This window comes from Hippichthys cyanospilos, chromosome 12, assembly GCF_059441005.1.
Source record: "Hippichthys cyanospilos isolate Australia breed blue-spotted pipefish chromosome 12, RoL_Hcya_1.0, whole genome shotgun sequence".
In the NCBI taxonomy this organism is placed as follows: Eukaryota; Metazoa; Chordata; class Actinopteri; order Syngnathiformes; family Syngnathidae; genus Hippichthys; species Hippichthys cyanospilos.
Window position 1 is genome coordinate 19703524 of NC_142380.1, and position 18830 is coordinate 19722353.

The window sequence follows — 18830 nt, forward strand, 5'->3', positions numbered from 1 at the left end:
TGATATGTTCTCGTCTGAGAAAAGTTCTCGTTTAAAAAATAAATAAATTCTGCGGGTTTGTCTCCGCTCCCCTCCGCCTCCACCCACCACCAGCTCAAGTCACGTCGCTCCAAAAGATAAATATCATTTCTCCTTTGTATATTTGTTATTAAAGTTAACTGTACAGTAGCTTATGTTACTCATTTTTAATATTTGTATAAAGTCGTGATGTTTTTACTTTAGGTTTTTGCACGCATTCACTAATTAACATAGGTTTGGATTGCCCGTCATACTGTACGAGGAATTCGAGTTACGAGCAAAGTCGCTGAACGGATTAAGTTCGTAACACGGGGGCCCACTGTACTGTAATTCCCCAAATATAAGATACACTTTTTTCCCCAAAAACGACACCATTGGAGGAAGATTGATCCGTCAGCCACATAAGCCAAGTTTTGATGCACAGATGTGCATTTATATAATTGGCCATATTCTTACTTAAAGTAATTACCGTAACAGGTGGACATCAGTTGGCTGTTAGCAGAAGGTGGCTGTTGCAGCCAACAGCAGCTTGTGTTAGTTGAGCTTTGGGATGCTTTGCGACACCAGAAATAACATGCGCTGAACACAAAGTAACAAATGAAGAGGAAGTTTAATAACAAAAGGAGCACGTAACACGCACCCGGGATTAGAGAATAAATAAAATCAAAACCCGACAGGGGCCTAATGGGGAACGAAAAGCGACAATAACAAACGGTGTCAGTGCGAGTCCAGTTAGTAAAAGGCAAACCACTGGAGGGGTGGAACCCACAGGAAGGCGACGTCAAAAGTCGTGCCAGAAAAAAAGCGACAAAGTAAGGCGCTCAAAAAAGGACTCCAGGGGAGAAAAAGTAACGACAAAAGGTAGCGCGGAAAATACTCATGTGGCAAAGTAGCAACTGAGGGAAACAACTAGGAGACGGACAAATAAATACGATAAGTACAAACTCGGGAAACTCGGGACGTAAGAGACGCTGACACAATTGAGGTTCAGAGAATAATCTGCCGCCGCCGCCCTGCTCCAGCTGCGCTAAATAGGTGATGGATATTGTTAACAGGTGCGCAGCCGGTGGTTCCACCTCTCACTCAGACAAGCCCGTCCTGCAATAGAATAAAGCCCCACGAGGGGGAGACATGACAGGTCATGACTAGCTACATGACTAGTTACAGCATTATCTTTAATAAAAGAAGCGAGCAGACTGAACCTCCATACAAGTCCATTGCGTTACTAAAATAGAGAGGTTACGATGGCTCCAGCCAGATTTTATTAAGAGTGGCAAGGTAAGCAGCCGAGTGCCCTGATTAGAGAACACGGAAAGGTATTTCATTTGACTCATTTATTAATTTCAGTCTTTTGGTCTTTTTTATATGAAAAAGGAAAAACAACTGGTTTGAGCGCATTTGGTTACATTGGCTAGGTGTTCATTGATCACTCACAATGTGGGAAATTTGAAACACAATGCGCAACAAATATATGAATATGAACACAAGAAGATATGAAGAGTCTATAAAAGATAAGATTTATTCTGTTCCGTTATAGGTTTTTTCTTTGTTGCTAAAGTGTCGGTGTGTCTTATACACGCTAACAGATGAAATACTAGAATTTGACCCCAAAATTAAGAGTGCATCTTATACATGAGTGCTATATTTAGGGAAATTTATCAGTTATTTTATTTTAATATTTTTGTAAAGAGCAGTCTGAAACCGGTTGCCACTAAATGAGTTATCTGATGGGCGTTTTTGCTAACCGATTAATTATTTTTGAGATCTAGTTTATAATTAAACTGGCCCAAATCCTTTGACTTCAGGCGCAGTTCCATCCGTCTCGGTGAACACGTTTTTTTCTCCTTAGCATCCCTGAATGCGTCAGACCAGCCCACCATGAACTCCCTCCTGAAGAGCATTGTGGTCAAAGACGGCTTTTTGGGGCTCTACCGAGGAATCCTGCCTAACTTTATGAAAGTCATTCCGGCCGTCAGCATCAGCTACGTGGTTTACGAGTACATGAAGATGGGCTTGGGGATCAGCAAGTGACACTGGCGAGTTTCAAACCCCAAGATGGCTTGGTGTAACGTGTAACGTGGCATGGCTTCCAACTGCTTTACACTGGACCCCTGCGCTCAGACAAACGAACCAGTTTGCACCAAAAACGGCTTGCTATGAGCTCACCTATGAATTATTTATACTTTGGATATTCTTTGTTGTCTTCCTGCTACTGAGGAAGCCACCCAAATGTGCAAACGATACTTGACTCAAGTAAATGAACTGTACGTGAATGCAAACATACAACTGTGAAATGCAAAACCAATTATGTTGTCTCATTTGTCGTATTGTTGCCAAAAAAAGTTACAGCAAGTCAATTTTAACGTTGAGCTCTTAACTTCTCAGCCCTCACTGCCGCTAGAATCGGGGGGGGGGGGGGGGGGGCATGGGCAATTTAACTGTTAAGGGTGTTAAACACATTACAAATATTAGGAGAAATATGGAAGAGGAAATAAATTATATTGCAGTTTGTTTTTCGAGCTCATGTAATTCTGCGTCGTTTTCAAAATACCACAACGCGCACGATTTGGCACATTGTTTATTAATTAGTTTTGCCTCTTGAAAAACAATTAGGTTTGACTACTTACATGAAAAAAACACGCGTATTTACTTGTGCCGTCAAAAGTTTTGGTTGTTCCATAAATATGATATACTGCACTTTAATTACTGCTAAAACGAGATATATGAATATGGGTTGTCAGCATTACGTTGATTAACATCATTCTATGGCATAAATGAATTAATATTTCAATTTACACCTTGGCTTCTGTTAGAGCTACATGTCTTACAAATGGGATGTACTTTAACGCCAGGAGGTTTTCTAAACTCGTTCTACAAACAAATCAACGACCGCTCCATGTAAAATAAACGTTGCGGTATTGCAAGTCCAATGTGATCGTCGCCTTTTAAAATTGTCCCTCCTGATACACCGGAGGCGCCGTATTAAAGGCTGCAGTGTAGGGAGGGGAGGGCGCAGATTTACAGAAGCTGCATGTTTCTCCGAATTCAACGTCAATATAGATGTTACAAAACTGTCCGCTCAAAGACGACGACGTTTGATCGTATTCGTTCTATATAACACCATTTTGCGAATGCGTGTTTCACTTTGTGGTTTGTATGGTGAAATCGAAATCCAAACTCTTAGATCCAGTGATCCACGGCGAGTGCAGTTTCGCGTTGGCACTCAGCCACTCATTTACGGCGGTCATTTACGTGGACGCGTTGAAGCAATGAGTCTACTCGCTGAAGGCGGCATCTATTTATACATGTCTGATGGGAAGGAGGCGTGCTCTCAGTTGAAGACAGCGGGCCGCTCTACAGCAGCTGCTACTGCTTGAGGTGAGTACCAAGATTTGCTTGAAAAACTCCTTTTCCTCTTGTCACGCAATAAATGTGACACCACGAACGATTAGCACCCCCCCCCCAAAAAAAAAGGCACGGTAAAAATGACATTAAAAGTGTTGTTTGGGCTAGTCGAGACACAAACAGCACAGCTAAAAATAAACTTGTATGTCATGCGTGGAGCTCACAACAAGGTTCACCTCTACTGCTTGACTACATATCGCTTGACATTCAACAATTTACACAATATTTCCCAAACGTAGGTAAAAGGTAACCATCAAAATTCACGAAACAACCCAAGTGTATTGTATTCATCACAAATTTTTCAGCTTTGGGGACCCCCCCCCCCCCCCCCCCCGTGTTTTGGAATAATAGTTTTCAGATTTACTCAGCTCTTTTGGAATACAGTAATCCATCGTTTATCGCGGGGGTTTATACGTTCCTAAAATAACACGTGCAAAGTGAAATCCGTCAAGTTGCCAGCTTTATTTTTATTTATTATTTTACAATGCAATACTAAACTATAGAATAAAACCAAAAATCAAAACCTGTTTTAAAGCCCCAAATTTTAATATAGTAATACAAAATACAAAGTTGGAAACATTGTCACTCACGTATTTCACAGTCCAGCTATGCCTCTTCGTCCTGAACCCGCACATTGTTATTAGTTATTTAGCGCTTTCTTTTTCTGAGCAAGAAGTTTTTTATAAACGGATATGCCCGGACATTGAATTAAAGTGAATCCTCTTATATCATAACAATACACTGGAAATTTCAATTTATTACAAAAGAAATAAAAGTCAGATTTCCAAAGCTGCACATTTCTCCTTTACTGTCTGTCTACAAAATATAGTGTGTGCGTTTGCTCTCAGCACGCCTACAAGTCACGTGATCGGCTCCTAGAGACCAAGCTGTCATTCGATGTGCTTACGAGTACGTTCGCACACGGCAGTTAGAGGAGAGACACAGGAGAGACAAACGCAAGCTCTTGGATCCTCTTGCCTTTTGTAATAAATTAACAAGTGAAAAACCAATACAGTACAGCGTTAATATTTTATTTCGAGACAACAGTAAGGATTCAGAGCGCAATTCGCTGTAAAAAATTTATCCACACTGTAAAAAATCCGTGAAGCAGCGAACCCGTGAAAGATGAACCGCGATACAGCGAGGGATTACTGTACACACAAATATCTCATGGTAGCCTATGCTTAAATAGCTCACGCTAATAATGACGAGCAGCCTTGTTCTTTCTTACAACTTCTGGTGCATTTTTATTTAATCACTTGAATCACTCATAAGCCACTTGAATATTCAAGTGTTTTGGTATTGTGTTGGTTTTGTATTTTCTTTTAGGGCGTAAATCGTGCGGCTCGATGGGCAACACCAGTGACAGGGTGTCTGCAGACCGCCATGGGGCCAAAGCTCAACGCTTGGACGGTGGTGAGGGTCAAAAGGAGCCTGAGCCCAACAGCAAGATGGCGGACAGCACCGATGACCCCAACGTCTTCAACACGCACGGCCTGGCATCCAAGGTCCTGTGCTTTTATGCCGCATACATAAACGTCACTTAAAAAAAAAAAAAAGTGTTTTGTTTGCAATAGCAGGCACTGGGAGAAAAAGAATTCACCCCAGACCTGGACGACCTGGTGAAAACAGTTCTCCAGGCTCGTCCCACGGTTATCCGCTGGACCGGGGGTGGGAAGGAGGTCTACATTGCCGGCTCGTTCAATAACTGGAGCAACAAGATACCGCTCAACAAAAGGTCAAAAGAGATGAGTAACACAACAAACGAAATGATCAACTCATCAATGAATCAGTACCAAATTGCTTCTATATGAAGCACTGAAATGTTACGGGGGAATCCCTTTTGAACAAAAGAGCCTTATTCAGACTTAGGGCGAGTATCGGTACTGGGCCCATACCTGGCTTAATTTCAAGGTATCGTTACTCGCGACAGAAGCTGATACTAGCATCGCCCGCTCCCTTGAAGCATTTTTACCATCAAGATGTAGAAATGACAAATTTCAAGAATAATGCAATTGTCTTCTTTTCTTCCCGAAGCCACAATGACTTTGTAGCAATCCTGGACTTGCCCGAAGGCGAGCACCAGTACAAGTTTTTTGTGGATGGCCAGTGGCTGCACGATCCCTCGGAGGTGCGCTTCATTTTCATGGCCTTGCAACCCTGCTATTGTAAATTCACAGCTGTCTCCAAGCTAAAATCCCAAGAAAATTATACATATATTTGTTTTACAGCCAGTGGTGACAAGCCAGATGGGCACCATCAACAACCTGATTGAGGTGAAGAAGACGGACTTTGAGGTGTTTGATGCCCTGCAGGTCGACTCCCTGGAGTGTTCAGACACGACGGGTGAGTGACATGTCATGACCAAAGAAAAAAAAAAGGCAAGATGATTTCTGCCCTCATATTGGGTATTTTGGAATTGGGATATTGTTTTGAAAATTCTTTCAAATAATCAGGTATTTGGAGAAACATATAAAAATACAGCTTGGTTAAAAAACAGGTACAGTGATCCCTCGCTCTTTCGCGTTTCATCTTTCACGGCTTTGCTGTTTCACGGATTTTTTACAGTGTAGAATTTTTTTACAGTGCATTGTGCTCTGAATCCTTTTTGGCTCTACTGGCGTAACTGTTGTCTAGAAATAAAATGTTGACGCCGTACTGTATTGGTTTTTCACTTGTCAATTTATTACAAGGCAAGAGGATCCAAAAGCTCACTTTCGTCTCTCCAGTAACCGCCTGTGTGCGCACACGTTAAGAACGTGCTAGTAAGCACATTGTTTGACACCTTGGTCTCTGGGAGCCGATCACGTGACTCGTAGGCGTGCCGAGAGCAAACGCACACACTAATGTAGGCACACAGACAGCAACGGAGAAATGCACACCTCTGGAAATCTGACTTTTACCAAGATTTCTTTTGTCATAAATTAAAATTTCAAGTGTATTGTTATAAGAGGCTTTCCTTTAATTCGGGCATATCCGTTTGTAAAAATCTTTTTGCTCAGAAAAGAAAGAGCGGCAACAACTACCCATAACGATGTTCTTCTCTCGGAGAAAGACTCCTGCACGTTCAGTAGAAACAGACACTAAAGCAGAGTGGCACAGCTGGGACTGTGAAATATGTGAGTGACAATATTTCCAACCTAGTATTACTATATTAAAATTATTGTTAGAAATACATTTTGGGCTTTAAAATATATTGTATATTGCATTGTAAAATAATAAAAAAAAAATAAAGCTGACTACTTCACGGATTTCACTTTGCGCATGCTATTTTTGGAACGTAACCCCCGCGATAAACGTGGGATCACTGTATAATGAATATAAGAGACAATAAAACACATTTTCACATTTACAATTTTATATGATTATGATTTTTTTTAACTTAAAATTGAACTTTAAAACTGTTATGCCCTGGAAAATTTTAGAGAAATATTTCCCATTTTGATTTATGCCAGGGTTATCTTTCAAAGTAGTCTAAGACAAGCCCTGCTGCTAAACAGCAAAATAGTAACTCAGACCAGCCAAGATTGACTTTTTCTTTGCCCAGGCAGAGGGAAAAAAGCTTGGCGTACATACTCATGCGTTGCCAATAGCATTTTTTATCACCCAAGCGTCCCTGCCTGCTTTTTATTCATTCAGCAAAGCATTGCACATTACAAGACATAACAAAAAGAGCGTCGGGTGCCGACAACAGCTGGGCCAAGGTCCCAGCTCAGACTTTCCTGTGTCAACAGCTTTATCGAAGGACTGGGACGAGATGAACTAGGACTGCATATATGGATAGCAATGCACACTATTCTAGACAAGAAATAAGCACATAATGATTACAACCTAATTTACGATTCCCTTCACATATACCCCCTGATTATCACTATTAAAACACATCAAACGATGGCGAAAGCTATTGCTTGACTGGGAGGAAAACTACCCAAAAACCCAGTGGCAAAATTGTAGAAACCCTTCCCAAGCAAGAGCTTGTTACAAAAGAACAAAAAGCAAAAGCTGAAGCTCTTTTTGGTCCAATACATGTATATATGTACACATCACAAACCATGGGATATCAACATCCTACATCTAAAATATTTTCCGTAGGTGCATCTTGAATGGTTTACATAGATGTTGAATCATTGTCAGAATCGGAGTCAGAGTCAACAGGTTGATATTCAGTCATGGCCACGGTCACTTGCGCTGCTAACCCCAACAGCATCCATGATCATCTCTTTTGGCTAATTATAAGTTAAGTAGCATGTAAATGTGAGGCTGTGTGCCTCCGTGAAATCAGTCAACGTGTATACTTCATGATTTAAATAATTGCGCAACAAGCTATTTTTGTACACAGTCACCAGAAATAGAGCACCAATTATAGCAAATGCAAACCCGCTGCATTTTCTTTGTCAATCAATTTGTCATTGTCAGGAATGCTCCTGGGCATGCTAATCGCATCAAAAATAAACTGAAGTTTGTCTGGTGATTGGGACTGGTGGTTTGTCAGTGTTGCGTTTTGACCTATGGGTGGAGTTCTAAATAGTTAAATAAACGTAACGTTTATCACTGTTCTCGTGATGTCGGTCAGGAGCTGCAGGTTCCCCATGACGCTGGTGGGCAACCGCTGTCTGTAAGAGGTAGGCATTCTCCTGAGAGGGGTGTGTTTATCACAAAAACCCTTTCTCCCACTGCGGTCTTTGGGGGTGCTGTCAATGAGGTTTCCCCCGTATCTGGTATCTACGGCCACCAGATGAACGGGAACGGATAACAATATACTATTTCAAATGGTGATAACGTTTTTCCTTCAGCGGAACAATTCTCATTCCTGTGGCCACAATAGGAATGCAATATGGTCGCTGTCTCTTTATCGCTTACTTTGTTTTTTGCCATTTGTTCTTTAAACAAGCCCTTCTGATAATCAACAATTCTCCAACTTTGAATACAGCTTTTTACAAAATGTAATCCATTGTCACTTCTAATTACTCTCGGAATGCCAAATGTTTGGTTGATTCGATCACACAATGCTTTGACAACTGTTTTTGCATCACAATGCGCTGTTGGGACTAATTCAACCCACTTTAAGAATGCATCTAATATGACGAAGCAATACAGTGATCCGCCGAACTTTAATCTATGAATTTACTGTATTTTTAGCCGACATTAGCGGGTTAGCAACAACTAACAACAACTACTAACTATAAAGTGCAACCTCTACACAAACGAACACATAAACAGAATAAACACTCATCACTTACTAAAAATAGACAGTAGCGTGCGTTATCAACATAAATGATAATAAACTATAAATATGAGCCTACGTCATTCACTACGTCACCGTAACGAGCCGAATGACGCACAGAGAACGTAAAACAGGAAACGGAAATGCAACGCATTTCAAAATAAGAAAAAAAGTCACGAACTCTTAACGCTTGAAGAATTCTTAACATAGTTATTAAATAATATTACTTAGTTATTTGATAAATACAGTACTGTATAATGTACTTTTTTGCTTTTTTCATTTTTTTTCCATTTTTGCGCATTTTTTAAATTATTTTTTATTTTGAAATATTTTAATTTTTCTTGGAAAAACCCACGAAGTACTGAGACCGCGATATCTGAGACCGCGCAGTAGGAGGGATCACCGTATTGTTTTTCTAATGCCTTATTTAATTCAATGTCATCCATATTTATCTTATGAAATAGTTCGGGTGGTTCTGGAAATTTTCTTTTATGTGGTCACAAATAAACATGCGCATTATTCCGAAAACAGATATCACAACATTTACAAAAAAATTTTTTGAGTATAATGTGAACCCATATGCAATTGATCATACATATCCCCCCCCCCCCCCCCCCCCCCCCCCGTTGACGCATGGCAAAGCTCATGTGTCAACTTTGCTGCTCATTCAAATCAAAACTTTAGTAACCATGGTTTTCCATCTGCCAATGTACTTATTTCTTCAACATCTTCTTGTGCTTTTTTATTTTGCCAATATTGTTGCTCCAGTGGGCGGCACGGTGGCGCAGTGAATAGCATGTCCGCCTCACAGTTCAAAGGTCCTGGTTCAAACCCACCTGGCTCCGGCCTTCCTATGTTCTCCCCGAGAACCGCTGGGAAAAACTGAAAAAGTGGAACTGTGGGAAAATTTTGAATTCTGGGAAGAAGAAAATGGATACCACCATGGAATGCCGGGACTTGGGGGAATCGATTAAAGTTGAAACCGTCGGGAGCGGATGAAGACTGGCAATGATATAAGGGAAAAAGTGGAATTGTGCGTAATTTTTTGAATTGTGGGTAAAACTGGATTGGCGGGCATTGGGGGAATCGATTAAAGTTGGAACGGGTGGAATCGGATGAAGAATGCTAAAGATAGAAGGGAAAAACTGAAAAAGTGGAATTGTGGGTAAATTTTGAATTCTGGGAAGAAGAAAATGGATATCACCATGACATGGCAGGACTTGGGGGAATCGATTAATATTGGAACGGTTGGAATCGGACGAAGAATGGCAAAGATATATGGGAAAAACTGACAAAGTGGAATTGTGGGTAAATTTTGAATTGTGGGTAAAAATGGAATAGCGGGGTTTGGGGGAATCGATTAAAATTGGAACGGTCGGAATCGGATGAAGACTGGCAAAGATAGAAGGGAAAAACTGAATGAGATGTCTGATCAGACATCCAAGTTGGCCGCCCCTGAGGTTTGAGGGGAAATGGAGTCTGTGTCTGTGGGCAAGTGTCCAAGATGGCAGCTTGACCACCCCATGGGAAACGGAGTACTTTGTCTACCTAAACAGTAGTCCACGAAGGCCAAACGCCTACACAATGAATGACCTCATTGAAAATGAATTGGTTCATTAATGGTACAGTGTGTGGAATTGTGGGTAAAATTTGATTCCTGGTAAGAGGTAAATGAATACACCAATGAATTGGCGGGGATGAATGGAATCGATTAAAGTTGGAACGGTGGGAATCGGATGAAAAATGGCGAAGACAGAAGGTTACAACGTTTTGGCAAGAACAATTAACTGAGGAATTATGGGTAAAAAATGGGAAAAACTTGAAATTTTTTGTGCGAGTGTGTTCTTGGCAATCTAATCCATAATGGGAAACACCTAAAGTTGGAACGATAAGTATAGGTCGGACACAAATGGAGATATCACAAGAGGAAACATAAAAAATTTGATTTTCGTCTATTACTTTTTGCTATTACTTATGCAAAAAAAGATGCATTATGGGTAAATGACTCTCTGAGGTCATAGGCAGGGTCAAGCTGAACGGTTAAACGCTGAATCAGACTGAATCGGACAAACACCTGTAGTCATTAAAGTGAAAAAACAACAATTCTTTGAATTTTGTAAAATATCACAATATTTCAAAAAGGAAGAAAAAAAAGTACACTCAAAATACAAATTCTGAATTTCGGGGGATTATATTTAATAGTTTGGGTGTTCAACATTTGGAGAGTGTTTATTTTATTGTTCTGAGTTAACCAAGATCGCCGCCATCCTGGGTGGAAGTTGAGCTGAACCCTCATGAGCTGTCTGATCAGATATCCAAGATGGCCGCCCCTGAGGGTTGATGGGAAATGGAGTCTCAGTGTACGTGGGCAAGTGTCCAAGATGGCCACCTGACGACCCCATGGGAAGTGGTGTACTTTGTCTACCTAAACAGTAGTCCACGAAGGCCAAACGCCCACACAATGAATGACCTCATTGAAAAGGAATTGGTTCATTAAAGGTACAGTGTGTGGAATTGTGGGAAAATTTTGATTCCTGGTAAAAGGTAAATGAATACACCAATGAATTGGCGGGGATGAATGGAATTGATTAAAGTTGGAACGGTGGGAATCAGATGAAGAATGGCGAAGACAGAAGGTTACAATATTTTGGCAAGAACAATTAACTGAGGAATTATGGGTAAAAAAATGGGTAAAACTTGAAATGTTTGGTGCAAGGTGTTCTTGGCAATGTAACCCATAATGGGAAACACCTAAAGTTGGAACAATGAGCATAGGTCGGACGCAAATGGAGATATCACAAGAGGAAACATAAAAAATCTGATTTTTCGCGAGTTTTAGGGGGCTATTACTTATGCTAAAACAGATGCATTGTGGGTAAATGACACCCTGAGGTTATAGGCAGGGTCAAGATAAACAGTTAAACACTGAATCGGCCTGAATCGGACATACACTTGTAGTCATTAAAATGAAAAAAAACAAAAAAATTTTGAATTTTGTAAAATATCACAAAATTTCAAAAAGTGAGAAAAAAGTACACTTAAAGTTCAAATTCTGAATTTTGGGGAATTGTATTAAATAGTTTGGCTGTTCAACATTTGGAGAGAGTCGTTTTTATTGTTCTGAGTTAACCAAGATAGCTGCCATCCTGAGTGGAAGTTGGGCTGAGCGCTCATGAGATGTCTGATCAGATATCCAAGATGGCCGCCCCTGAGGGTTGATGGGAACTGGAGTCTCAGTGTATGTAGTCAAGTGTCCAAGATGGCCACCTGACGACGCCATGGGAAATGGAGTACTTTGTCTATGGCGTTATATTTGGGACGACTCGAGCGAGCGAGAGCTCAATGTTGAGCAAACGCGATGTTGAGCGAGGGAGAGAGGAGTATCGCGAGCGAGAGCGAGATGTTGAGCGAGAGAGGGCTATCCCGAGCGAGCAAAGAGGAATTTTGAGCGAGCAATTTCTTTTTCTGTGTTCAAACTCCATCGGCGCGCGCTCAAACTCTTATCATTACGCGCTCAATAGTTTTTTTCTTGCTCTCAAAATCTGTTTTCGCTCGCTCAGTTTGATTTTCTCCGCTCAATTTTTTTTTCCGCGCGTGCGTAATTGTGGCACAAATATAACGCCATATTTGTCTACCTAGACAGTAGTCCACGAAGGCCAAACGCCCACACAAATGAATGACCTCATTGAAAATGAATTGTTTCATTAAAGGTACATTATGTGGAATTGTGGGAAAAATTTTAATTCTGGTAAGAGGTAGATGAATACTCCAATGAATTGGCGGGGATGAATGGAATCAATTAGAGTTTAAACGGTCGGAATGGGATGAAGATTGGCACAGACAGAAGGTTTCAAAGCTTCGTTGAGAACAATGAAATCAGCAATTATGGGTACAAACATTGGAAAAAATTGAATATTTTTCATGCAAGGGTGTTCTTGGCATTCTTATCCCTAATGGGAAACACCTAAAGTGTGAACGATAAGTATAGGTCGAACGCGAATTGAGATATCACAAGAGGAAACATAAAAAATCGGATTTTCGTCTATTACTTTTAGTTTTAGGGGGTTATTACTTACGCAAAAAAGATGCATTATGGGTAAATGACACTGAGGTCATAGGCAGGGTCAAGATAAACAGTTAAACGCTGAATCGGCCTTAATCGGACATACACTTGTAGTCATTAAAGTGAAAAAAATAAAAAACATTTGAATTTTGCAAAATATTATAAAATATATAAATATATTGTGGCGGACACTAGGACCATGTCTCTCACCCAGTAGGCATGTTGCTATGATCCTTTGATGCTTTGAACCTGTTGGCTTTGTCTTTGCTCTTTTGGACTTTGTTGTATTAGTTTTGTGATGGCATGCGAAGAGTAAAGATCTCCACTAGCACAGCAACGTGTGGTTTCTTCGCCTCGCCACATTGGTGACCCCGACGTTAGAATGGGTGACCCCGGATGGGTCATCTTGCCATATTATTATCCCAGACGTTAGAAAGTTTCGTCAGGCTGTTGGAGATGTAATCTCGCCACATGGGTGACCCCGGACGTCAGAATGCTTCAGCGAGGAATCACCGCAGACGTCCCACATCGTGGCATCCCTCCACCAGCCTACTATACGTCAGGTAATGCAGCAAGCTGGTACCACGTCAGCCAGCCAGCACCCCGACAAGGGTCCACTCACCCGTCGCCCAGTCCCTTGGCGCACCAGGGATCGAGCCAGCCAGCAACAGGCTGGTACGGGCGCTGGTGAGAACGGCTGAGCAGTCCAATTTTGGAGTCCCTGGCCGTCGACCGGGATCTTCCAGCCGGGCGACCTCATCTACTACCGATTTCCGTCCGGCCTCAGCAGTAGGCCTCCAGCCACTACCATTCAGCCGCCCCTCCAATTCACCGTGCCTGCTGGTATGGTCCGAGTATACATCGGAGCGGGTCAGCTGGTGTTGGTGCCGCAGCAGGTTCATGCCCAGGCACAGACTGGGACGCAGCCGCGACCGGCCGTCCCTCGGAAGCCACTGTGCCTGCCAGCATGCAGGTCAGCACTGCCACTCCGGCTCCTGCGGAACTTCAGAACATCCCTTTGCCAACGCTACCTCATGGTTTTCACGCTGAGCGTCTCACCCTTACTCCTGTCGCACCTGGGGCCCTGGTGTCACATACACCGCCCAGGAACCGGAATGTGACTCAGGGTGCCAGACTGGTGAATACCCTGTGGGGTTTTCCGTTATGCCTTTCTGGGTGTTCGGGGGGGAGCTGTGTGGCGGACACTAGGACCATGTCTCTCACCCAGTAGGCATGTTGCTTTGATCCTTTGATGCTTTGAACCTGTTGGCTTTGTATTTGCTGTTTTGGACTTTGTTGTATTAGTTTTGTGATGGCATGCGAAGAGTAAAGATCTCCACTAGCACAGTAACGTGTGGTTTCTTCGCCTCGCCACAATATAAAATATTATAAAAATTCAAAAAGTTTCACCTTCACACAATAAAATCAAGGAATAACGAATGTGTGAACGTTTCACCTTCACACAATAACGACAATTCTGACAACTACGGCACAACAATAACAACAACACATGTAGCAAACTGTGTGAAAATTTCAACAGAGCAAACTTCACAGGCTTACACTCACAATCACTTCTCATTTTCATACCACAGTCTCCCAAACTGGCTAGCATACGATAACAGTCATGCCTAAATATTATTAAGAAATGAAAACATATAATTTACAATTAATTCAACATTCTCTGGCTATCCACCCCTGGCATAGCCTCACATATAACACAACAACCTTGTGTGTTTTATTTATGTTTCAACTACTAATTATTTATTGCCAGTTAATCTAGCATTTGAACACATCCTAATTCATAATTTAGTCTCACCTAATCCCATAATATAGTTTTCCATTGTTCTCTCATTTCACTTGTGTGCTGAGAATTAACCCTGTGAATGGACCAGTTTTTGCTCACAAATCTCAGGTTTGAGACCATCTAAAATTTGTGATTTTGACTTTTACCCCTGCAGACTAGATAAAACATGATCTAACAATGCCTTTTAGCCCAATTTCAACCAATTTCATTGTTTATTTCTAAAAGTCTAACATATGAACATGTAAAACACCAATAGTTACACACCAGCAAACTGACAGATACACACACAGTTCCACATCACACAACATACAGTTTACAACGTATATGTAGACTTTATTAAGTCAACTAAAGCCTTGCATTTAAACCACTGTTTATCAATCACTGTTTTTACTCTTTTCTCTGTCCTTCAATGACAACTTTCTCAACACTTTCTCCAATCCGCCACAGTCATCTACATCCCCTAAAAAAACATATTGTTTTTTTCCATTTTTCCACAAATACTTTGTATTTCTGCTAAACGTACATTTTCTTTCAATTCATCTACTGCAGGCATGTCCAAACCCCAGTCCTTGAGGGCCAACCAAACCTTCATGTTTTTGTTTCCGTCATCCAGTGCAGCTGATTCAAATGATCAGGTTTGTTGTCAGGCTTCCACTGAGCTTGCTGATGATCTGATCATTTGAATCAGGTTTGTTAGGAGGACTGAAACCTCCAAAACATGCCGGATAGGCGGCCCTCGAGGACTGGGTTTGGTCATGCCTGATCTACAGTGTAACAACATTCCTTTTCCCACTCCACCTCCTTGGGCCGAGTTGCGACCTCGGAGGACTTATTTTTGTTACTCATGATTAACTATGTTTTCTTTGTCACGGGAAAAATGCTACGTGCCTGGTGTCGTGTCGGATACCGAGCTTCTACCTCGAAAAGCGGATATCCGCAGGCGTTTATACTCACGACCGTTTCACCAGTTTTAGATTTCCCGTCACTTGGATATTCACTCCACATTGATCCTACACTCATACCTCACAGAAATGATCAGTAACGCCGGATGTTAAACTTTCTCTTTTTAGGTCAGACCGTTCATTTAAGGTCCGATGGACCATTCGTTTAAGGTCCGATGGACTGTTCAGACTCGTCAGACTGAACCCGTCAAGACGTTCGTTTAACGTCTGATGGACCCTTTGTTTAAGGTCCGATGGACTGTTTCGTTTAAAGTCCGATGGACTGTTCAGACTGAACCCGTCAGACTCGTCAGGCTGACCTTTACTGTTCGTTTAAGGTCCGATGGACCGGGCAGACTGACCTTTTTGTCAAGACGTCCGTTTAAAGTCCGATGGACCCTTTGTTTAAGGTCCGATGGACCGTTTCGTTTAAAGTCCGATAGACGGTTCAGACTGAACCCGTCAGACTCGTCAGGCTGACCTTTACTGTTCGTCCAAGATTCGCGTTCGTTTAAGATCCGATGGACCAGGCTGACTGACCTTTTTGTTCTTGCAATCTCTCCGCTGGTCGAGTTACTCTGGTTCGTTGGATGGTGTTTGCGTTCCTCCGGTGAGTGGTGTCCGACGTCTGGCCTCGTGGAAAGGAGAGCTTCCAGAATCCAGCAGATTCCAACGGTGCACCGATTGGTTCATTCGTTGTCGATCGTTCACTGGAGAAAGCGTTTTATCCATCCCGGCTCAAAGGACCGAGTTATGTCAGGGTTATCTTTAAAAGTAGACTAAGACAAACCCTGCTGCTAAACAGCAAAATAGTAACTCAGACCAGCCAAGATTGACTTTTCTCTGCCCAGGCAAAGGGAAAAAAGTTTGGCGTACCATACTCATGCGTTGCCAATAGCATTTTTCGTCTCTCAAGCGTCCCTGCCTGCTTTTTATTCATTCAGCAAAGCATTGCACATTACAAGACATAACAAAAAGAGCCAGTCGAGCGCCACCAACAGCTGGGCCAAGGTCCCAGCTCAGACTTTCCTGTGTCAACAGCTTTATCTAAGGACTGGGACGAGATGAACTAGGACTGTGTAGCAATGCACACTATTCTAGACAAGTAATAAGCACATAATGATAACAACCTAATATATGATTCCCTTCACAATTTATGAAACACAGTGCTGTCAAAACCAGAGTGGTGATTTTTGATTTTGGTTTGTTCAAAAAGTGATCAGTGGGAACAGTGATTTTTTCACTTGAGTCATACACGTCTAATCAACTGCCGTTGAAAAGTCATCCGTTGGCTCTCGCCAGCCGCTGCTAGCACCGCTAGCTGCTAAGGTAGAAGCTGCTAGCCGTATAATACTGTGGTGTATTGATTAATAACACAAACGAATCGTAACGTGTTTATTTAGACGTTTGTATTTGTATTATTCATTTCTAGTTAGACTCACTGAAAAGTGTTGTAGCGCGCATGTGCATTGCGTGGCCCAGAGTTGAATGGAGTAAAAGTGAAAGTAAGCAACGTGCTATTGTCCCGACTCTTCGTTACACACATAAATGACATAACAAATACAATGTCAGGGTAATCAAGTCTTTTTTTAAGCATTAATGAGCAAAATTAGCAATTAAACTTAATTTTAGGACAACATAATGTTGTTGATGTAACAGACGAGTCAAGTCAACCGCTAACGTCGCGATAAGCTGCCTGGCTTGACTTCCAAATAAAAGCGTAGCGTGACATTGATGTCCAAATATTGGTTGGCAGGCTAAGGTTGTTTTTGAAGTTGGTCTCGTCACTGCGACTTCTTCCTGACAGTGCACACTGAATAAAGGGGTAGCCAATGCACAAAACATAATGCTGTCAGTGTGAGGAACTCCGTTTTCACAAGTGAGGTTTACTTTTTAATGTTTTCCATTGTTTCAGACGTGTCCAGCTCCCCTCCAGGTCCATATGGGCAAAGTCAATATGTGTTTCGACCCGAGGGGAATTTCAAAGCTCCCCCCATCCTCCCCCCTCACCTTCTCCAGGTCATACTCAACAAAGACACAAATATTTCAGTAAGTGGGACCGCTTATCTTTTGTACAATTTTTTTGTGTGTGCTCTGCGATAAGTAGCAAGTGCCTCCATTTTGGCAGTGTGACCCCGCCCTGTTGCCAGAACCCAACCATGTTATGCTCAACCATCTGTATGCGCTATCTATAAAGGTGGGTCTTACATCATTCGCTGCCATTGACGGATATAGATATGGAAGATCTATTTTTACCGTGCTGGCAGTTATACTTTTTTTAATGCGGCAAATGAGCTCTGGCTTTTATTTGCAGGATGGCGTCATGGTGCTGAGTGCCACGCACCGATACAAGAAGAAATACGTGACCTCACTGCTCTACAAGCCCATATAGCGTCTTGGCTTTTCATGATGTTTTGCGCCAAAATTTTGCACATGGAACCCGTTTACATGGCTTTGTTTATTGGGTAAAAAACAAAAAACTCCGCAACATGAATCCACCTCGTGTAGTTTTATTAATTTCCAAGCATGTCAACCCACTACGTAGCAGTAGTGTCACCAAAATGTGTCCAAAACTTTTTTGAATTGTGTTTTTGAAAAACACGTTTTAAATGTAAGGTCTATATTCCCAAAAATTGTCAGTGTAGAAAATGCACGAACACATTTTTACAGTTCAGTTACTGCTAAGAAAAAAGTGTTGATAATTTTTTCCCAAAAGTGAAAAGAGAGGTTTATAAAAAAAAATTTTGACACTGATGATTATGTGTTTTTGTCAAGGACTCACAAAGTCTGATATTTACTGTAAAAAGTCTGAAATTCTTGGGACTGGTGCAATTTTAGGTCTAAACAAATCATCCTTTTTGATATTCCATTGCACCCATTTACTGTTTAATGAGAATGCAAGAACATGTAATTGACAAAAAGTATTATTTTAAAAAGTGCTAATATCTGTTGATGTAATGGGTCAGGCCCTAGAATAAGTGCAAATTTAAATTCATGGCTGAGTTGCTATTGCGCCACCATGAAGTGTGACACTGTGTTTCACACCATTCAGTATTAGTGTGTGCGTGAAATTTGTTGGTGTTCCCGTCCTTGTTGAAATGCTGACGTGTGTTAAAGTCACCTGAATCATTCTCTTTTAACTATGCACTTGGTGTGTGTGTTGATGATCTTTATTCAAAATGTTCTCTCCAGGCACTTCGGCTTCTTCCCACACTCCAAAAACATTGAAACCACTGACACCATAGATTTGAAAGAATATGCCTCCGCAGTCACCAGCTTCATTAGCACATGCATAGAGACAAATACAAGTACTAAACGTCTCAGAATATATCCTAACCAAAAGCCCTCTAAAAACTGATGTGAGAGCCAAATTAC

At 41.6% G+C, this 18830-nt stretch overlaps 2 protein-coding genes across 5 annotated transcripts in view; both read left to right on the forward strand.

Moving 5' to 3' along the window:
• Positions 1-2323, forward strand: part of LOC148415242 (mitochondrial adenyl nucleotide antiporter SLC25A24-like) — a 38631-nt gene extending 36308 nt beyond the window's left edge. For all 3 annotated transcript variants that reach the window (XM_088430414.1, XM_088430413.1, XM_088430412.1), the window contains one exon: positions 1868-2323. In XM_088430414.1, the coding sequence (XP_088286540.1) occupies positions 1868-2049 (182 nt within the window). In that variant the 3' untranslated portion in view covers positions 2050-2323. The remainder of the gene's footprint in view (positions 1-1867) is intronic.
• Positions 2324-2992: 669 nt separating this feature from the next.
• prkab2 (protein kinase, AMP-activated, beta 2 non-catalytic subunit) lies at positions 2993-18602 on the forward strand. 2 transcript variants are annotated; one of them, XM_088430416.1, is made up of 8 exons: positions 2993-3396; positions 4753-4931; positions 5001-5161; positions 5461-5554; positions 5655-5769; positions 17371-17504; positions 17584-17652; positions 17770-18602. In XM_088430416.1, exons 2-8 carry the CDS (start codon positions 4773-4775, stop codon positions 17845-17847), a joined length of 810 nt encoding a protein of 269 aa, XP_088286542.1. In that variant the 5' UTR covers positions 2993-3396; positions 4753-4772; the 3' UTR covers positions 17848-18602. The 2 variants fall into 2 exon arrangements, with proteins under 2 accessions (XP_088286542.1, XP_088286543.1); XM_088430417.1 differs by having other exon boundaries at positions 5004-5161.
• The last annotated feature ends 228 nt before the right edge of the window (positions 18603-18830 follow it).